This window comes from Lynx rufus, unplaced genomic scaffold (genome assembly GCF_022079265.1).
Source record: "Lynx rufus isolate CCGP_SWC_20201006 ecotype Redwood Valley unplaced genomic scaffold, mLynRuf1.p SCAF_16, whole genome shotgun sequence".
Classification (NCBI taxonomy): Eukaryota; Metazoa; Chordata; class Mammalia; order Carnivora; family Felidae; genus Lynx; species Lynx rufus.
Window position 1 is genome coordinate 41198267 of NW_025814830.1, and position 17554 is coordinate 41215820.

General features: G+C 42.2%; 1 protein-coding gene across 1 annotated transcript in view; it reads left to right on the forward strand.

Annotated features, from left to right (window-relative positions):
* Window positions 1-17554, forward strand: part of WWP2 (WW domain containing E3 ubiquitin protein ligase 2) — a 148473-nt gene that overhangs the window by 90028 nt on the left and 40891 nt on the right. The window contains exons 7-8 of the mRNA XM_047078683.1: window positions 1109-1236; window positions 13067-13277. Coding sequence (XP_046934639.1) covers window positions 1109-1236; window positions 13067-13277 — 339 coding nt within the window. The remainder of the gene's footprint in view (window positions 1-1108; window positions 1237-13066; window positions 13278-17554) is intronic.

A 17554-nucleotide genomic window follows, 5' to 3' on the forward strand; every position in this document is an offset into this window, starting at 1 on the left:
CTTCCCACCCCCAGCCTCCAACCAAAGAGCATGGGCTCTTGACCTTAGACTGCTTGGATTTGAGTCTTGCTCCATTGCTTACTTTCTCTGTCTTTTTTCTTATCTGTAAAATGGGCATAATAATAGTAAGCTCCTTCCAGGGTTGCCCTGTTAAATGAGATAAAATACGTGAAGTGCACAGTGCATCATGGATATCTGTTACATAATGTTCAGGCTCAGCACATATTATATACTTGTATAGTAATTATTCCTTTCATTGTTGATAGTAACCTCACTGCCCCATGTCACATGAGATGGATTGGTCTTTCTTCAATGGATAATATTTAAATGCTCTCACTGCTGAAAACTAGTAGATAATGACTAAGTAGTAGAATAGTCTCCTTTGACAAAACAGCTGGACTGAAGGGCAGGGAGGCTTAGATATTTTCACTAGTGAACAAAGTCAGGCTACAGCAGGATCGTGAGAATACATACTGCCTACTATCTGTTGTTCTGAAGTTGTCAGATAGATTCTCTGCTCCTGGATCCCACCGTTTTCCTTGTGATATAGATCCCTTTATGCATTATTCCTCATTTGTTGGGATGGACCACGGAGTCATCTTTTCTACATAAAACATGTCAACCTGTGCATTGGCTGAGGCTGTCTGGTGCCTCTTGACTTCCTTTCCCAAGGGCAGTATGTTTCTAGCTATAGAGAAAATGGATTTGGATAAGTTTTGGGCTCTTTTTGCCTAATGGGAGAAATATGTCATCTGTAGCCTGTCCAGTGATTCTTGTTTATTTCTTACATTTGAGCCCAATAAAAATAATGTGATGGTCACAGGATATTTTGCCAGTTATTTCAGATGTGGGGGCAATTCACTCTGGATTTGTTTACTTCAAGTGGAAAAGTTTACCCAAAGTTGCCTTCTGGGTTATTACCAAGAAGGAACCTTACCTGGGTCTCTCTGTTTGGAGCCAGCTTCTGTTGAGTCAAAGACCAGAGGGGCTATTAAAGGTCTTATTTCCAATAAATAGTGAGAGAGGGAACGCGGTGACTTAGATGGGACATACTGCTGTCTTTTTCACAGTGACTTATGTCTGTCTGCTTTATACTTTGAATTTCCAGGACGCACAGACATTCAGGTGGTTCAGCCAGAACAACCACAGCAACCGGCGAGCAAAGCCCCGGTACTAGCAACCGGCACCGCCAGCCCGTCAAGAACCCAACCCACAATGGCTTGGCCAATGGCACAGGTGAGTGACAACACAAAATACCAGCCTGAATGAAAGCAGCGGCTTCTAACTTGTGCTCACATGGAGCCAGGACTCTGCTGTGTCAGGATGTAGGGTGGGCGAGAGAAGACTCCAATACTGACATGAACTTGAACCCATCACCCTTTCCATTGGCCCATCTTCTTTTGTCTCTGGCCAAGGTTATTCTCCATATGACTTCATACACTCTTCTAAAATATTACTTTGCACAAAAATAAAGAGTATTGATTTTTTAAATTCATTTCTTATCAGTATTGGGGGCAAGGGGTATCTTATTTCTATATGATACATTTTTTATTTCCTTAATTTAAGGAAATGATCAGACTAGGGAGAAAGAAGACTAAGTATTGTTGCTCCGAGCTGGGTTTGAGAAGATGGCGGCACCGTTGGATCGGTTGGGATGCTGACTAGGGGCAGAGCCAGGTGCCATGGGATTGGGGTGGGGAGGGCACATTCTGTGGCTGTGAGAATATTTGTCCCATTTGAGAATAGGTGCCCCTTCTGTGTCCACAGAGAACTTTCCTGCCCTTGATTCTACTTCTCCGTAAGTGGGAAGGGAAGGACCTATTTCAAAACAAATCATTTTTTGTCATGCTTTCCTTCTGTCTCATCAGGACGGTGTCGAATTAGAAAGGAAAAAGAAGTCCAGTTTTCTAAATGTCTTGAAAATTGTCAAAGCTTTAGTATGGCTGATTGTTTGCTCATTTGTTTTAATTTGAAGCAGTTGGGAATGGACTTGGGTGTTTGCTTCAATAAACTGTAGAAATGTAAGTGTTTAAATCAGTATGTGACATCGAATTTTGTAGATGCTTGTGATAGCAGAGGTGTGGCCCAAAGAGCAGAGATCTGGAGCAGCAAGCCTGTTCACATAGCATTCCCGTGGTATTGTTACTCCTCTTTGCGAGACCAGCATACTGAGTAGCACAAATCGGTTAGCGTTCCTTTCTAGTGACTTCCCTATAGATGCGAGCTGCAGAGCCCGTCTGATAGTTTATGGTGTTTAGTTATACCATTATGTGCACCGGGCTGCAGGATGCAGTGGCCTGTCCTTGTTTCAGTGTACCTGTGGTGGCCTGACTTACTCCTTGGAGTTTGGGACCTGCTTGAAGAAATCGAGTTAGCTGGCTCACCCTGAGCCTTAAGGATAAGGATGAGCTGGAGGTGGGGAGTACAGGCGGCTACCATCTCATCCTCCCGGTGTCCCTGTGCCAGCCACCATATCCAAGTGCTGGAACATCCAGTCGTAGCAGCCACGGGGGGTGGTGGGGCGGGGGCCTGGCCTCCAGTCTGTGTGAAGAGGGTGGCCAGGTGGTGGCTGTGGACTGTGTTAGAGAAAACCTGATGCGGCTCTGTGAACACCAGTAAACATCCTTCCCTTAGAGAAAGAAGTCGCTTGTGGAGGAGGGCCAGCCCTTACAAATGGGGAAGGGGAACTGGTTATTTTAGAACCACTTGTTTCCTGGAGGCTGTGGCCAGCCTACCAACCCCTTCGTTTCTCAGGGGTCTATATCCCTTGACACTGGTTTCCTTCAGTCATCTCTGCTTTTCTTATAAAAAACTATTGGTAAATTGACTTTATATGGTGATGGTCTTTGAGTCACTTTCCTTGGATACCAGAAGAGATCTGTGTTTCCCCTATGTTTATTTTTAGGTACCTTTGTGTGTTATCCTTATCTCCAGGAACATTATGTTTCAGCAGACGAGGCAGGTGCCAGCCGTGTCCTCAGAAAGCCAAAGCTGCATTGGGCATGTTTTATGGTGGTGTATCTGAATGCCTAGACTGTTCCCAGAACCCGTCTGTGAGGGACGGTTGTTGCGTTTTGGGGATTTCTGCCTGTTAAAATACTAAGGCCTTGGCCTCCGTCTCGTCTTTCTCCTTTCTGCTGTGATGACGGTTCACCTTTGCCTCACAGCCAGTCTGGACTTTGTAGGCTCTTTCGCGTCTACCCAAGGGGTACAGAAAGATCTTACCTTCCCTTTGGGGAGCAGACAGAAGCCCACTCTTTGGCAGCACAAGACAAGAAGGGAGTTTGCGGCTGTGAATGAGGACATCTTCATCCTTCAATACTCTGCTCTTAGAGCTGTGAGGACCAGTTCCAAAATGGTGGTGGCAGCGAGCTGTGCCTCCAGGAAATATTTCCACAGACACACAAGATTGATTTAGCAAGCCTTTCTGGCTGTGCTCTGCAGTTATGCATGAAAAAGACATTTGGGGCAAAAACAGAACCGAGTTCCAGGTGTTTTTTTTCATGTTGTCACAACTGTAAAGTATCCATTTTTATAAAATGAAAGTGAATGGCAGCCCGTCTGTATAAACCTAATATTACCAAGGTTTGGAAGTGGTGCATTTGAGAAGTAGACGAATGGTATATAGCACTTCACTGAGGCTTGTGTGCCATGAGTGACTTTGTGACTTTTTATTGAAAACTTTACCAAGAAAATTACATCTCTTACTCGTCTCTTAAATGTGATTTCCATGCACATGAAGTCTGGAGTCACGCTGGCCGCAGTCAGTGGTGAGCCTTAGTTTTCTCATCAATAAAATTAGGACAAGAGTCTATATCTCAGAAACTTGTTATAAGGAATAAATTATATAAAGCATATAGAGTGCCTAAGACCTCAAAGTTAGCTTTTGTCTTGATGAATAATTTCATACAATTATAGTTATGTAGCATGGGTATGTGGGATTTTTTTAGTCTCTTATTTTGTATACATGCTTCTATGTATCTGTTGTCTTGTTTATTTTTTTTTTTTTAGTGGCCTCATACTACTTAACAGTTAATATTCATTTACCCATTCTTCAATTCTTATGTATTTCTCTGTTGTAAAACAAAATCCTAATGCAAATGTCTTTGCACACAGCTTTGTTTCTTCCTGAATAAAGTTCTTGAGTCAGAGGATACAAATGTTTAGAAATGAGATCAGATGTATGTTACCAGATTGCCTTCCAAAGGGATTGAAGCAATCATATATTCCAAAGCAGTATGAATTTTCCATTAGATGGTATATGAGGTTTACTTTTTTCCTGAAACCTTATAAATACTGGTTTATCATTTTGCTAGTAGCTCTTAAGTGTCGCTTCATTGTGGAACCTAATTGCATGTTTTTAGTTATTAGTTGCTCCACCGTTTCTTTCCTCTTGTGTGATTTTTTTCATAGAATTTGATTTTTTTTTCTTGATATTTGGAAGTTTATTTTAGAGATTTATATATTAGGGATTGATTTTTTTTAAAATTGTGGCAGAATATACATAGGCATTAAACATTTGAAGTATGTAATTTAGTGGCATTAATTACATTCTCAATGTTGTGCAACTGTCACCACCCCTATGCACTTCTAGAACTTTTTCATCTTCCCAAACTGAAACTCTGTACCATCTATCTATCTATCTATCTATCTATCCATCCATCTGTAGCTTATTTATTTATTTATTTTAAGAGAGAGAGAGAGAGAGAGAGAGAGAACACGAGAGTGTGGGGGAGGGGCAGAGAGAAAAGGAGAGAGAGAATCCCAAGCTGTGTGGGCTTGATCCTCATGAACCATGTGATCATGACCTGAGACGAAATCAAGAATTGGCTCCTTACTAGACCAAACCACCCAAGAGCCCCTGAAACTTTGTACCCTTTAAACAGTATTTTTTTCCTTTCCATCTGCCTTCCAACACCAGTCCTTGGTAACCTCTCTTCTACTCTCTTTAACAGTTTATTTATTCTAGGTACCTCATAGAAGTGGAACAATTTTTCCTTTTGTCTCTGACTTATTTCACTTGTCATGTTTTCCAGATTCATCCATGTTGTAGCCATGTATCAGAATCTCATTCCTTTTTAAGGCTGAATAACATTCCACTGTATGTGAATGTCACATTTTATGTATCCATTCAGCTGTTGATGGACATACAATTGTGCCTACCCTTGGGCTAGTTTGAATAATATTGAATAATGCTGTTGTGAATAGGGGTGTACATGTATCTGAGTCCCGGCTTTCAATTCTTTTGGCCATAAACCTAGGAGTAGAGTTGATGGGTTTTATGTATGATAATTCTGTGTATCTTTTTGAGCATTCCTCAAACTATTTTCATGGCAGATGCACCATTTTACATTTCCTCTAGCAATGAATGAGTGTTCCAGTTTTTCCATATCCTTGCCAACACTTGTTTCCTGATTTTTTTTTTAATAGCCATCTTAATATATACGAAGTACTTAGGTATAAGTTTTATCTGTTACATTTATGATTGTAAGTTTACCCCCATGTATGGTTTTACATTTTTTCTCTCATTTTCTGTGGCTTTTATAGAAAAGGAGATAGAAAACTTAAAAATAATTATGCCTGAACATTTTTTTTTTTTTGAGAGAGAGAGCACGAGCGTGCGTGCGAGCACACAAGTGAACAAGGGGCAGAGAAAGAGAGAACGCACAGCGGGGCTCACCCAAAGTGGGGCTCATGTTCTACCTGAAGCAGGGCTTATGTTCACCTGAAGTGGGACTCCAGCTCGTGAACCGTGAGATCACGGTGAGATCATGACCTGAGCCGAAGTTAGAGCTTAACCGACCGAGCCACCCAGGTGTGCCATGTTTTTCTAATGTCTCAAAGGGCTAGTCCTGCCCTATAACTGTTTCTCCATGATATTCTTTGGTAGTTTATACATTTTCAAAACAAATTTCAGACTTTGAGTTTTTAGAAGCGTGGTGGGATGTAAATGGAAATTGGGTGAATTAGCCAGGAAAGGACTAAATTTTCCCATCAGGTAACATGGTATGGCTTTGTCCATTTACAAGTTTCTCTTCTTGTTTTTCATCTAATTTTTCTTCTTTTTTTCCATCTAATTTAGTTTTTCTTTCTATAAGCCTCACCCACCCTATGTCATGCTAATTATGAAAGGTTTATCTAGTTTGGGTGCTCTTTTTTTATTTTTTTTTTAATGTTTATTTAATGTTTGAGAGAAAGAGACAGAGTGCAAGTAGGGGAGAGGCAAAGAGAGAAGGAGACACAGAATCTGAAGCAGGCTCCAGGCTCTGAGCTGTCAGCACAGAGCCCAACGTGAGGCTTGAACTCACTAACCATGAGATCATGACTTGAACCAAAGTTGGACACTCAACTGACTGCACCACCCAGGCGCCCCTTAGGAAGAACTGAGTAGTCCTTTGCCTTGGAAATACATTGCTTGTGTTTCATGGACAAGAGATAGTGACTGCTTTACTGTGCATTGTATATTACGAGCTGATCTTCAGTTTAAAAAGTTTCCATTGTTGGCAGTTGCCTTCGCCATGCCTGGATGTGGGGGCTTTGTATACCAAGAACCCCGCACTACTCTGCACACACCTGAAGATCTTGGAACACACAGTGAGCTGGCAGCATGTCCGGGATTAAGAACAAGAATTTACAAATCCTGATCTTTTTTTGGCTAACTGTGACAAGTATGTCTCAGCCCTGAATGAATATCTGATTCATAAAGTTAGAGTGTTTAACCAACATCACAGAGGGAACCTTGTGAAATACTCCTTGTTGCGGAAACCAGAGGCCATTCAACTGCCATTTTACCTACTTGCCCCATTTACCCTGTCGTCTTGGTACAGGAAAGCCGTCAAAGCAATCTTCATTTCTCCTCCTGTCCCTCCGTTGTTTTTACTTAATGGTATTCTGGATTTGAATACTGGTTTTGCTGTTTGCTACCTGCGTGGCGCTGTCTGGGTGGAACCTCTGTGAGCTTCAGTTTTGTCTTAAATATGATGGGAATAGCATCTTCCTCACAGAGCTATTGGGCAGATAAATGGGCTAATGAAAAAAAATTTGCTAAAGACACTGCAGGATCCTGGATTGGTTCTTGTAACATAAAAAGGACCTTAGTGGAGAAGCTGGCGAATCCAAATAAAGTTGTAAGTTTAATTAATAGTAATACATTGGTGTTCATTTTTTAGCTTTGACAAATGTGCTATGCTTATATAAGATAACATGCCCTTGACTCAGTTTCCCCTAATATTGCTATCTTTGTACTATCTTTCCAACTTTTGTTTTTTGAAAACTTAGATATTCTATTTTTTTTAATTTATTTTTTAATTTACATCCAAGTTGGTTAGCACATAGTGCAACAATAATTTCAGGAGTAGATTCCAGTGATTGATCCCTTGTGTATAACACCCAGTGCTTATCCCAACAAGTGTCTTCCTTAATGCCCCTTACCCATTTAGCCCCTCCCCCTCCCACAACCCCTCCAGCAACCCTCAGTTTGTTCTCCGTATTTAAGAGTCTCCCTGTTTTTATATTTTTGCTTCCCTTCTCTTTGCAACTTTTCTAGGAGTCTAAAATTATTCCAAAATAAAAATGAAAAGGAAAGAAACTGCTTTGCAATTGATAGTGTTACATAAATATCAGGTGGTTTTATTTCAGATTTCTTTCCCTAGATTATTAGATTTAGTCCAGCAAATATTTAGTGAACAAATATTTGTCAAATGCCATTTTGCTAAGCACCATGGATGGTGTAAAGAATTATAAAATAAGGTTTCTGCCTTATAATCTCTTTTAAAAAAAGAAGCTCAAGACACTGTTTCCTAAGTACCAGCACAGCAGATGTCACAGGGGCTGTGTGTTTGAGTAGCTGGGACCCCAGGTGTTGTGGGATCCACAAAGGGGATCAGTCTCGTCTAAGTAGTGGAGAGTGGGGCTGAAATGAGCAAGGGGGTGTAGGCAAGGTCATAGGAGACAGAGAGTGGAAGTAGTGAAAAATGAAGGAAACGAATTTTCCCTTGTTCTCAAGAAGGATGCAGTCTTTGAGGGGAGGTAAGTTGCGTATATCACATCATTAGGATTAATAGAGAACATTGACAATATAGTTTGAATAGAGCTAAAATGTAAAATACAGCAATTCTGTAAGGCATGACTAAATTCTAACTTCTTGTCTTTCTCAGTCCAGTTTTTTTCCTCTAATTGAAGCCACTTCATGGCTTGATTAGGGGACTCTCACTGGTTTATCATTGTGACTGTAGGCCAGTGACTTCATTGTTAATTGTCTGAACTTCAGTGTCTTCTGGATATAAGCTGTGATGGGTGGATTTATTTCTGAGGTTCTTTCAAGCTCTCACATTCTAAGAATGTGTGTATATGTGTACACACACATACACTTTTTGAGAACAGAAGAGTATAAGCATGGACACAAAGTTGTCAGCTCGAGGATACCTGGCTCTCATACTCTATTTCCAAATCAAAGCATAGCACAAAGCTTCAAAACAGATGAGCTACTGTGGTGGATCCCAGGCTCTCGGGTGGGTCTGTGGACAGATACAATCCTGGTGGGAATCCCCCCTTTTTTTTTTGAAATGGATTTCTTTATTTTTTTAAATATTTATTTATTTATTTTGAGAGAGAGAGAGAACCCAAGAAAAAAGGAAAGAGAGAATCCCAAGCAGGCTTTAGCTCAGAGTCGGATGGTGATCCCATGAGCCGTGAGATCATGCCCCGAGTGGAAATCAAGAGTCAGTGCTTAACTGCTTAACTCATTGAGCCACCCAGGCGCCCTGGTGGGAACCCTTCTAACTAGATTGGAGGGTCTTTTCCATTGGCATGGAAAATGGGCCTCTGCTTTTGTTCTTTTCCTGGTCAACAGTCTCATAATAATTATTTTTAACAGGTAGTACATGTACATTCTGAAAATTTTAAAAGTATAAGTAGCTCAAACAGTGTAAAGTGTCCTTCCTGTTCCAGTCCTGTAGCCTCCAGTTTCCTCCCCGGAGGCAGTCACTGTTGTGTTCCTTATGATTCTTTCAAAGCTATTCTTTGACTGTACAAGCATATGCACACATATTCTTTGAAAACACACACACACACGGTAGCACAATATATATGCTGTTCTGCACCTTCACATTTAATAATTATCTTAGAAATGTTCGCATAGAATCTGAAGCAAACTTGAAGAGCTTTGCCTCTTTCCTTCTCTGCTAAACCCAGCCAGAGATGGGGACAATTTTAGTCTCATAAAAAAAACAGTAATCACCGTGGATTCGACTATTTTAAATATGTTTAAATCCAAGAGCTCATAATGAATGATCTTTACACAAAACAGAATTTCACTGTTCATTTTTGGAGACCAGTGAGTAAAAGGAAAGACTCAAGCATTTCTCCTGCCTTTTCTTTACAAACTGAACCTCAAGGTAGCCAAAGAGTTGATGAGAGACAGTTTCTCTTACAGGCAATGATAGAATTAGAATATAACTGTTTTGCAGTCCACAGCCAATTTACGTTTAGGTAATAATCACCAGCAGCTGCTAGCATTGCCAAAGGGTGATAACCAGATGTTCTGTGCCTCCTGATGGAGGTATGCAAAGTCCATCTGTGTCACAAACATTGAGTTTATAAAAGTAAAAATAATATTATAATGAATCTAACCCCGGTCTTTAAATATTATTGGCTCATGGCTGTTTTAATTTCATCTACAGGCCTCCCCCACCTCTGTTCTCCACACCCATCCCCACTTCCCTCCCCCCCCCCACCTCCCTATGAATGCATTTAAATTTCTCATTATCGCTGGAGTGCTTGAGTGGCTCAGTTGGTTAAGCGCCTGACTTTGGCTCAGCTCATGATCTCACCATTCCTGAGTTTGAGCCCCGCGTTGGGCTCTGTGCTGGCAACTCAGGGCCTGGAGCCTGCTTCCGATTCTGTGTCTCTCTTTCTCTCTGCCTGCCTACCCACCCCCCCCCCCCCCCCCCCCGCCTCGCATCTTTCTCTCTCTCAAAATTAAATAATAAAAAAATTAAATTTTTTAATATTGCCAACTGTTCTCCAGAGATGTTCTAATAATTTCTACTCCTACCAGTGATAGGTGAAAATGCCAGTTCTTCCTACACCCTTATGAGCGTGCGATTAACTATTTTTGTTCTTACCGATCTGATAGGTTAAACAATGGTATTTCATCATAGTCTTCAATTACATTTCTCATCTCGTAATTGAAATTGAGCATCTTTTAATACGTTTAGAGGTAATTTGTATTTCCTCTACTCTGAAGTGTCTGTGCATGTTTTTGGTCTTTTTCTAATTGATTTGTAGAGGTTCTTTTCATATCAAAGAAATTAGCCATTAGTCTGTAATATGGGTTGGTAATAATTTTCCCCAACTGGTTTTTCTTTGATTTTGATTTTGCTTGTGATTTTTTTTTTTTGCCACTTAAATTAAAAAAAACTTTAATGTAGTTGAATTCATCCATCTTTTATGTCTTCTCGATTTTGTGTGATACTTCAAAAAGTCTTTTACACTTTGAGATAAAAGTAACCTCCTCTGTTTACTTCCTTTTAAGTTTCATTTCTTATGTCAAAATTTTGGATTCATGTGGAATTCATTTTCATAAAACGAGTAAGGTAGGGATAAAACTCATTTTCCCCCCAGTATATTACCCCGTCATCACAGCAATATTTATTGAATAATCTCTTTACTGCAGTCATTTAAAATGCCACCTTTGTCATATACTAAATTCTTATGTATATTTAATTCTGTTTCTGGAATTCCTTATTAATTTCATCACCATCTGCTTATTCGTGTATCAGTACCACATTGTTTTAATTGTTGTGGCCTGATGGTGTGTTAATACTTTAGAGAATTACCCGTCCCTCCACAACACTCTTCTTTAGAATTTTGGTGGCTGTTCTTCTGCATTTAGTTTTTCTTAAAACTTTTAAAATTAAAAAAAAATTTTTTTTAATGTTAATTTTGAGAGAGAGAGAGAAACTGAGTGTGAGCTGGGGAGGGACAGAATCCGAAGCAGGCTCCAGGCTCTGAGCTGTCAGCACAGAGCCTGATGTGGGGCTCAAACCCGCAAACTGAGAGATCATGACCTAAGCCAAAGCTTAACCAGCTGAGCCACTCAGGAGCCCCTAGTTTTTCTTAAAACTTTTAGAGTGAATTTATTTAGTTCTCAAAAATGTGATGGTTTTTTTTGTATTGGAATTGAGTAAAATTTATAGATTTGCATGAAGAGAATTGTCATCTGCTGTGTTTTACTAATTCGGCTGAGATAGAATAGGAAATAGAAGTATGAAGTCTTGCATTTGTGTTGGGGAAACACCAGTTGCATGAGATGGAGCCATTTATTAAACAACTAATTTAGCTGATGTGTGCCAGACCGTATTTCATACACTGGGGAGAAAGCAAATGGATTGATCACAGGTAGTCCCTAGGCTCTTTTCCATTTCTTAAGATCAAGCGGCATCACAGCCTGTGAAGAAATTTTGGTTTCAGCTGGTTACCAGTCTCAGGTTAGCCAAGAAGATTATATGGTTGCTTCAGAGTTGTTACAATCTTGGCTTGCTTTAGAGGATGTGCCAAGAGGGAGAAGCAGAGCATGGTAAATGAGTAGTTCAGGCTCTGGAGGCAGGCTGTCGGGGTGTGAATTAGGTGCCCGGCAACCTCAGCAGGTTATTTAACCTCTTTGAGCCTCAGTTGCCACAACTGTAAACTGGGGATGTTAATTGTACCGAATGTGTACGGTTGTATGTGAGGCTGACATGAGAGAATCCAAAATGCTTTGCACTTTGCCTGGCATACACTGGGGTTCTGTACAAGTTAACTAATACCACTTCTATCAGAAAGCTGACTGCGCTGGTCTGATGGGATCTGATTTATTTTGTTCCGTTCCTGCTGTCATTATTGAGGAGAGGCAGTAGAAGAAGATACCTAGAAGAAAGCAGCCTGGTGATAAGAAGGGAAGGACCTAGAAACATTAAAGCAAGAGCAGGCCTTCTAACTGGAGAAGGTGGATGAGAAAGGGGGTGGCCGGGTACTTAGTCTGCACTGCGTGGGGCTGGGGGCTAAGATCAGTTAATGGAATCCACTTACTTAACCTGAGGAAAACCTGCCGGCAGGTACATCTGTTCAACAATGGAATGGCTCTGTGGCAAGCTCCTGTCAGACGAAGTGTGTAAGAAGAATCTAGATAGTACGTTTGTTGCATTTGAAACCGCAAAAAGAATTTCTGAATTAGGCAGATGAGCTGAAATCACACCTAAGAGGTTTTCCTACAAAATTCTAGTACAAATGTGCATATGTGCAATCACATATAGAAAATTCTCTGCCTATGGCTTATCTACTTTCGCAGAATTCTTCGGAAACTTTGATCCCTTTTGGAGTGGGAGGATATTGCAGTGTCTTGGAGTCCTTGTGAACATAAGTGGTCATCAAAGAAATAAAGAAATGGAGAAATAAGGAGACTCGGAACAGGCTTATTTGACTTCTGTCTCTTTGTCTATTGTTACCTTGAAGACAAGTCCTTTATCTTTAGAGCCCATCTTTTTCATCTGCAGTATTCATCTTTGTTCCGTACTTTGAGCATGAGTCTTTGAAAGAACAAACACATTGTTGGCAATTTTGGCCTCTGCGAGTAGAGAGAGCTTTTTGAAGGAAGTTACCATTTGTACCCAGCAGACAAATGACAAGTTTAAAGAGAGGAATATGACCCTATAAATGTGGCATTGGCTTGCTTCATTTAGCACCAACACACCTCCCTGTTACCCTCCTTCCTGCTACTCTTTTATTGCAATATGTGATCATAATATGTTAGAAAAATTCAATGAAAGTATAAAAAAGAGGTAACACTTAATATATTTATTTCAGATCCATCTCCCGATTTTTTTTGGTGGGGGTGGGGAGGAAGTGGGGACAGGCCATTACTGACTTGCTCTCATCTCCAAAGTTATGTTTTGTAGAACTTTTTGCTGTCACCAGATACATGCATGGTAAAATTATAAGGTACTGTGTTACCACTTTAAGTGAAAAATCTAGTAAACGTGAACACAAGTCTGAGTCGATCTCTTGAATATGATTTCTGTACTTCCAGTGAATGATGAACCCGCTGCAGCCACTGATCCCGAAGAGTCCTCTGTTGTTGGTGTGGCACCCTCGCCTGCTGCGGTGTCGAGTGTGACCCCGAACCCCACTGCAGTGTCTCTCCCTGTTCCAGCCACACCAGCGGAAGGCGAGGAGCCCAGCACTTCAGGCACACAGCAGCTCCCGGCGTCTGCTCAGGCCCTTGATGCTCTGCCTGCTGGGTGAGTAGCCTTCCAGCAGTGCTACCCCCACTCAAATCTGAGGCTCCTTCGCTAGGACAGAAACAACGTGGTTATTTATTACCTCGTGGCTCGTGGTCTCTGGGGACGCTGCCATGCATAGGAGCGAGGGAGGTGTAGAAGACCTGCTCGTTCTCCATAAATCTTAAAAAGAATCTAAATCATCAGGGGCAGAATCAATGCTACCTTATACCACGACTTGGAAAAAAGAGTGTGGCTTTTATGGAACAAGGAGCTCATTTTGCCTTCCTTAGTCTTTGGAGGGTGTTTGCCTAGATCCTGCTTAGAAAACAGCTTTTCTCTCTTTATCTTAACAGTCTGTAGAGGGCTTTAGGCTCTGAATATTACTGTATATTACTCCTGTAGCCGGGGCTGATGGTAATTAACATGGACTACTAGTTTTCTTGCCATCCTATGGTTTAGACAGGAAAGACCTTGGATGATAAGAAGATGGCTCCACTAAGACCAAGGGAAGTTCCAGTTTGACTAGGTAGCAAATAGAGATTAAAGCATGGACCTGGGAATCAAATCAATCTGGCTTCAAATCCCCACTGGACCCTATGTGACCTTGCTCAAATGGCTTACCGTCTGTGTAAGGGGGGATTAACAATCATGCATAGCTCTCCAGGAAGTTAAGGGCATGTGTGAAGCGCCCACCCAATGGAAGATGTTCCAATTGGTGAATATTTTTGAATTGGCTGTGAAGGAGCCATAAAGGAAGGGAATGGTTCTGAACTGAGAAATGAAGTCTTATCTCAGCAACTACCAGTCATAGTCAGGGCCCGTCCTATTGTGGTCCCAGGGTCCATCCTAGTTATCAGTTTGGTTCTGAGGAAACGAGTGTCCGTATCACCACAGTCGCTGTGGTCTGGCTGGTGGTGGTGGTGGTGGTGGCGGCGGCATGTAGGTGGGTCCTCTGTACCCTTGTAATTAATTCATAAGGGAAAGGGGAAGGACGCATCGTCTCTAGCTTGATGTATAATATGCCATGTGTTCTTAAGCCTCTTTAGAAAACCCACTTGTTAGAAACAAAAATCGTAAATCTGAAGGCAGATGTGATTTTTACCACATACATATCACATCCTTAGCATTTGGCATACTACCTAACATATTTCTTAATAAAGTATGATGAATAAGTGAAGAGTATTGCAAATAGTTTCTAATACCTCAAACCTGGAGAGAATTGGGGTATTGAGAGGTGCCTCTGAAAAGTTTTTGTGAAGTTTTTGATTTTGCGAGATTAATAACCAATTGCTTGTGTCCAGCTCTTCCCTACAGAGATTTATTTTCTCTTTTATATGTGGTAAAGGATACTAGAAAGACCTTTGTTTGGATTGTAATTTCAAATCTGTATGCTGTAATTTGGGGGGAACAGAGCAGAATCATTTTGGCAGAAAGGAGAGAAAATGGCTGCTCGTGTCCCCTGTGAGCTGTTTGTTTTCTTTTCGTTGAGCAAATGCCTGGAAGGCCGGCTTCGCTCCTGTGTCAGTCACAGGCAATTAGGGCTAATGGCTCAACATGTCTTTATGTAGGGTGTGTGTGAGGGTTACTGTTCTCTGGGATTGGGCTCTTCCTGTTTCCAGGCAGCTGGAAAACTCCAGGCTCTGAAAACACTCTTTATTCTGAGTTTGGCAGATGGAGCAGCCCAGGGAAGCCGATTCCCCACCCCCACCTTTGCCAGAGGCTGAACACTTTTCTGAGGTAGAGTTTGAACACTCTCTTTTCCTTAGAGCATTTAGAATGTGATGAGATCCGTGTGTGGGTCCCCTGTGTGGGACATGTATGACAGTCCGGAGAAGGGTATTGAGACCCAGTTTTCCATCCTAAGGCAGCAACCCCTAAGACAGTAGGGAGCTTGGTACTTTGCAGGCTGGCTCAGGCCCAGGAGATTGGAGATTGCCACCAGGGCTGCTGGGTGTGTGGCATGAGGATGGTGTGTTTCCGGTTCACTGCTCTGTGATGGCAAGTCGGAGAGGACATGTCTCCTGCAGTGACCCTTCCAAGCCACAGACCTACCATCACCACACCAGCTTCTTTACAAGTTCAGGAGATCCAGACAAGAGCGGTTATTCCTTTACTCCTGGTATCTTGGCTTTAGGAGTCAGGAGACCAATTTTAACCATTTTATTTTATTTTATTTTATTTTATTTTATTTTATTTTATTTTATTTTATTTTATTTTATTTATTTTTATTTTATTTATTTTTATTTTATTTTATTTTATTTATTTTTATTTATTTTTATTTTTATTTTTAAACGTTTATTTATTTTTGAGACAGAGAGAGACAGAGCATGAATGGGGGAGGGGCAGAGAGAGAGGGAGACACAGAATCTGAAACAGGCTCCAGGCTCTGAGTGGTCAGCACAGAGCCCGACGCGGGGCTCGAACTCACGGACCGTGAGATCATGACCTGAGCCGAAGTTGGACGCTCAACCAACCGAGCCATCCAGGCGCCCCCCCCCCTTTTTTTTTTTTCTTAAACGTAATTTTAACCTTTTTAAATCAACCTCTGAATAATGACATTTCACACCGAGAATGCTACCACGGCTGCCTACTGTCGTTGGGGATAAATTCTCAAATCCTTAATCAGGCCTAAAAAGCCCCACACCATATGACCCCACCTACCCCTCCGACCTTCCATGGAAGACTCTCCCTGCCTTGCTCTCTCAGCGCCAGCCTTAATAACTTAGGTTGGTTTGACAGATGGACCTCCCTTTCTCTGGACTTAGGACCCTTCACCATGCAGGTTGCTCTTTCCTAACACTCACTGTTTTTTCCATTAATCAGTCAGCACTTCCCCTGGGAATCCTTCCTTGATCCCTGGCAGACAAGGTCGAACTGCCGTGCCTACTGTAACTCTTCTCACAAAGTGTATTTGCTTCTTTCGCATCTCTCTGCCCCGGTGGGCTATAAAAGTCATGGTGACAGGAGCCTGACACAAAGTAGGCCCCCCAGATGTATTTGTAATGAATAAATTTAAGTGCCATCTTTTTTTTTTCTTCCACCTGCATGAATGTGTTCTGCTTCTTTGATGCTTCAAATAGCAACTGTGACAGGAATATTGCACTTTCTTCCCAGAGGCAACAGTGGAAGGCTGTCACCCACTGGGTTTGACTGGCTTTGGGTTGAAATATGTCTCTCGCAGGGTGGGGGACGCTCTTCCCTGCTCACTAGGGGTCCTTGTGCACTGGCAGACACGGCGGGGCGTGTATCCTCTTTGCTAAGGCATTTCTGAGCCACACAGCCCTGCTTTATCAAGGCATCCAGCCGACTGTCTCTTCCCAACCTCATCTGCTCAACTGAGCGATAGAGCAGGTTCACTTGGGGATCCCAAGGGCCCATCTTCCTGGTTGCTGTGTTGCCTTTCTGCGATAGTTGCGACTCTGGTCTTGAAGAGGTTACACACATCTGCATGTTTTAAGGACTGAAGGCTCCTGGAGGCTGGGCTGTGGAAGCCCACAAACAGGGCACCCCTCGTCCCTTTTCTCTCTCCCTGCGTCCAAACCCTCCAGCTTTCTGTACTTTGAAATTTAATTAACATGAAAGAAGCCAACTGGAAGGGTGTGGCATTTTCAGGTTGCAAATGTGCATCAAAGAAGGGGGTGCCAGGAAGGCTCAGGAGACATGGTGAGATAGTGGTCCAGGCAGTGGGCGGTGGGGAGTGAGGCCACTTTGATCAGCTGGCCCTGCATCTGTTTTTTATCAGCACCGAGCCCACTTTGGGAACCAAACGCTCATTAACAGAGCGTGCGTACATGGCTTAGATAAAGTCTAAGTGCATCCTGGGCTCTGCAGCTCGCTCAGTCCCTCGCGCACAGAGGCACATTATTTTCCTCTGGCGGCCTGCACTCTGCTGTGGTTTCTTACATAAGGGAGGCCGTTGTGTTTGGACTGCCGACTTACCTCAGCACTGCCATTTCACACCGTCCTTTTTCTCCCGCAGTCATTGGCTGGCCTGTCTGTTTCCTGCCTCAAAGTAGAATTAATTGAGGAGGGGTGTTTTCTAGATCTTTTGGGTTTGCCATCTCCCCTGCCTCCACACCCGGTTATGGAGACCCGGAGGCCCTTTTCTCCAGGTGCTCCTTCAGACACTGTCAAGGATGATAATCTGCTAAGAGCTCTTGGACGTTTTGTTTGTAGAGAGCTTTAAGAGACGTCGGAATTTGGAGCTTCTCTGCTAAGTTATAAACCAGCCGCTGCCATTGCATTTCATTCCAAACTCATTTTTGGCACTCGCCAAAGATCCTTACCCAAGGAGT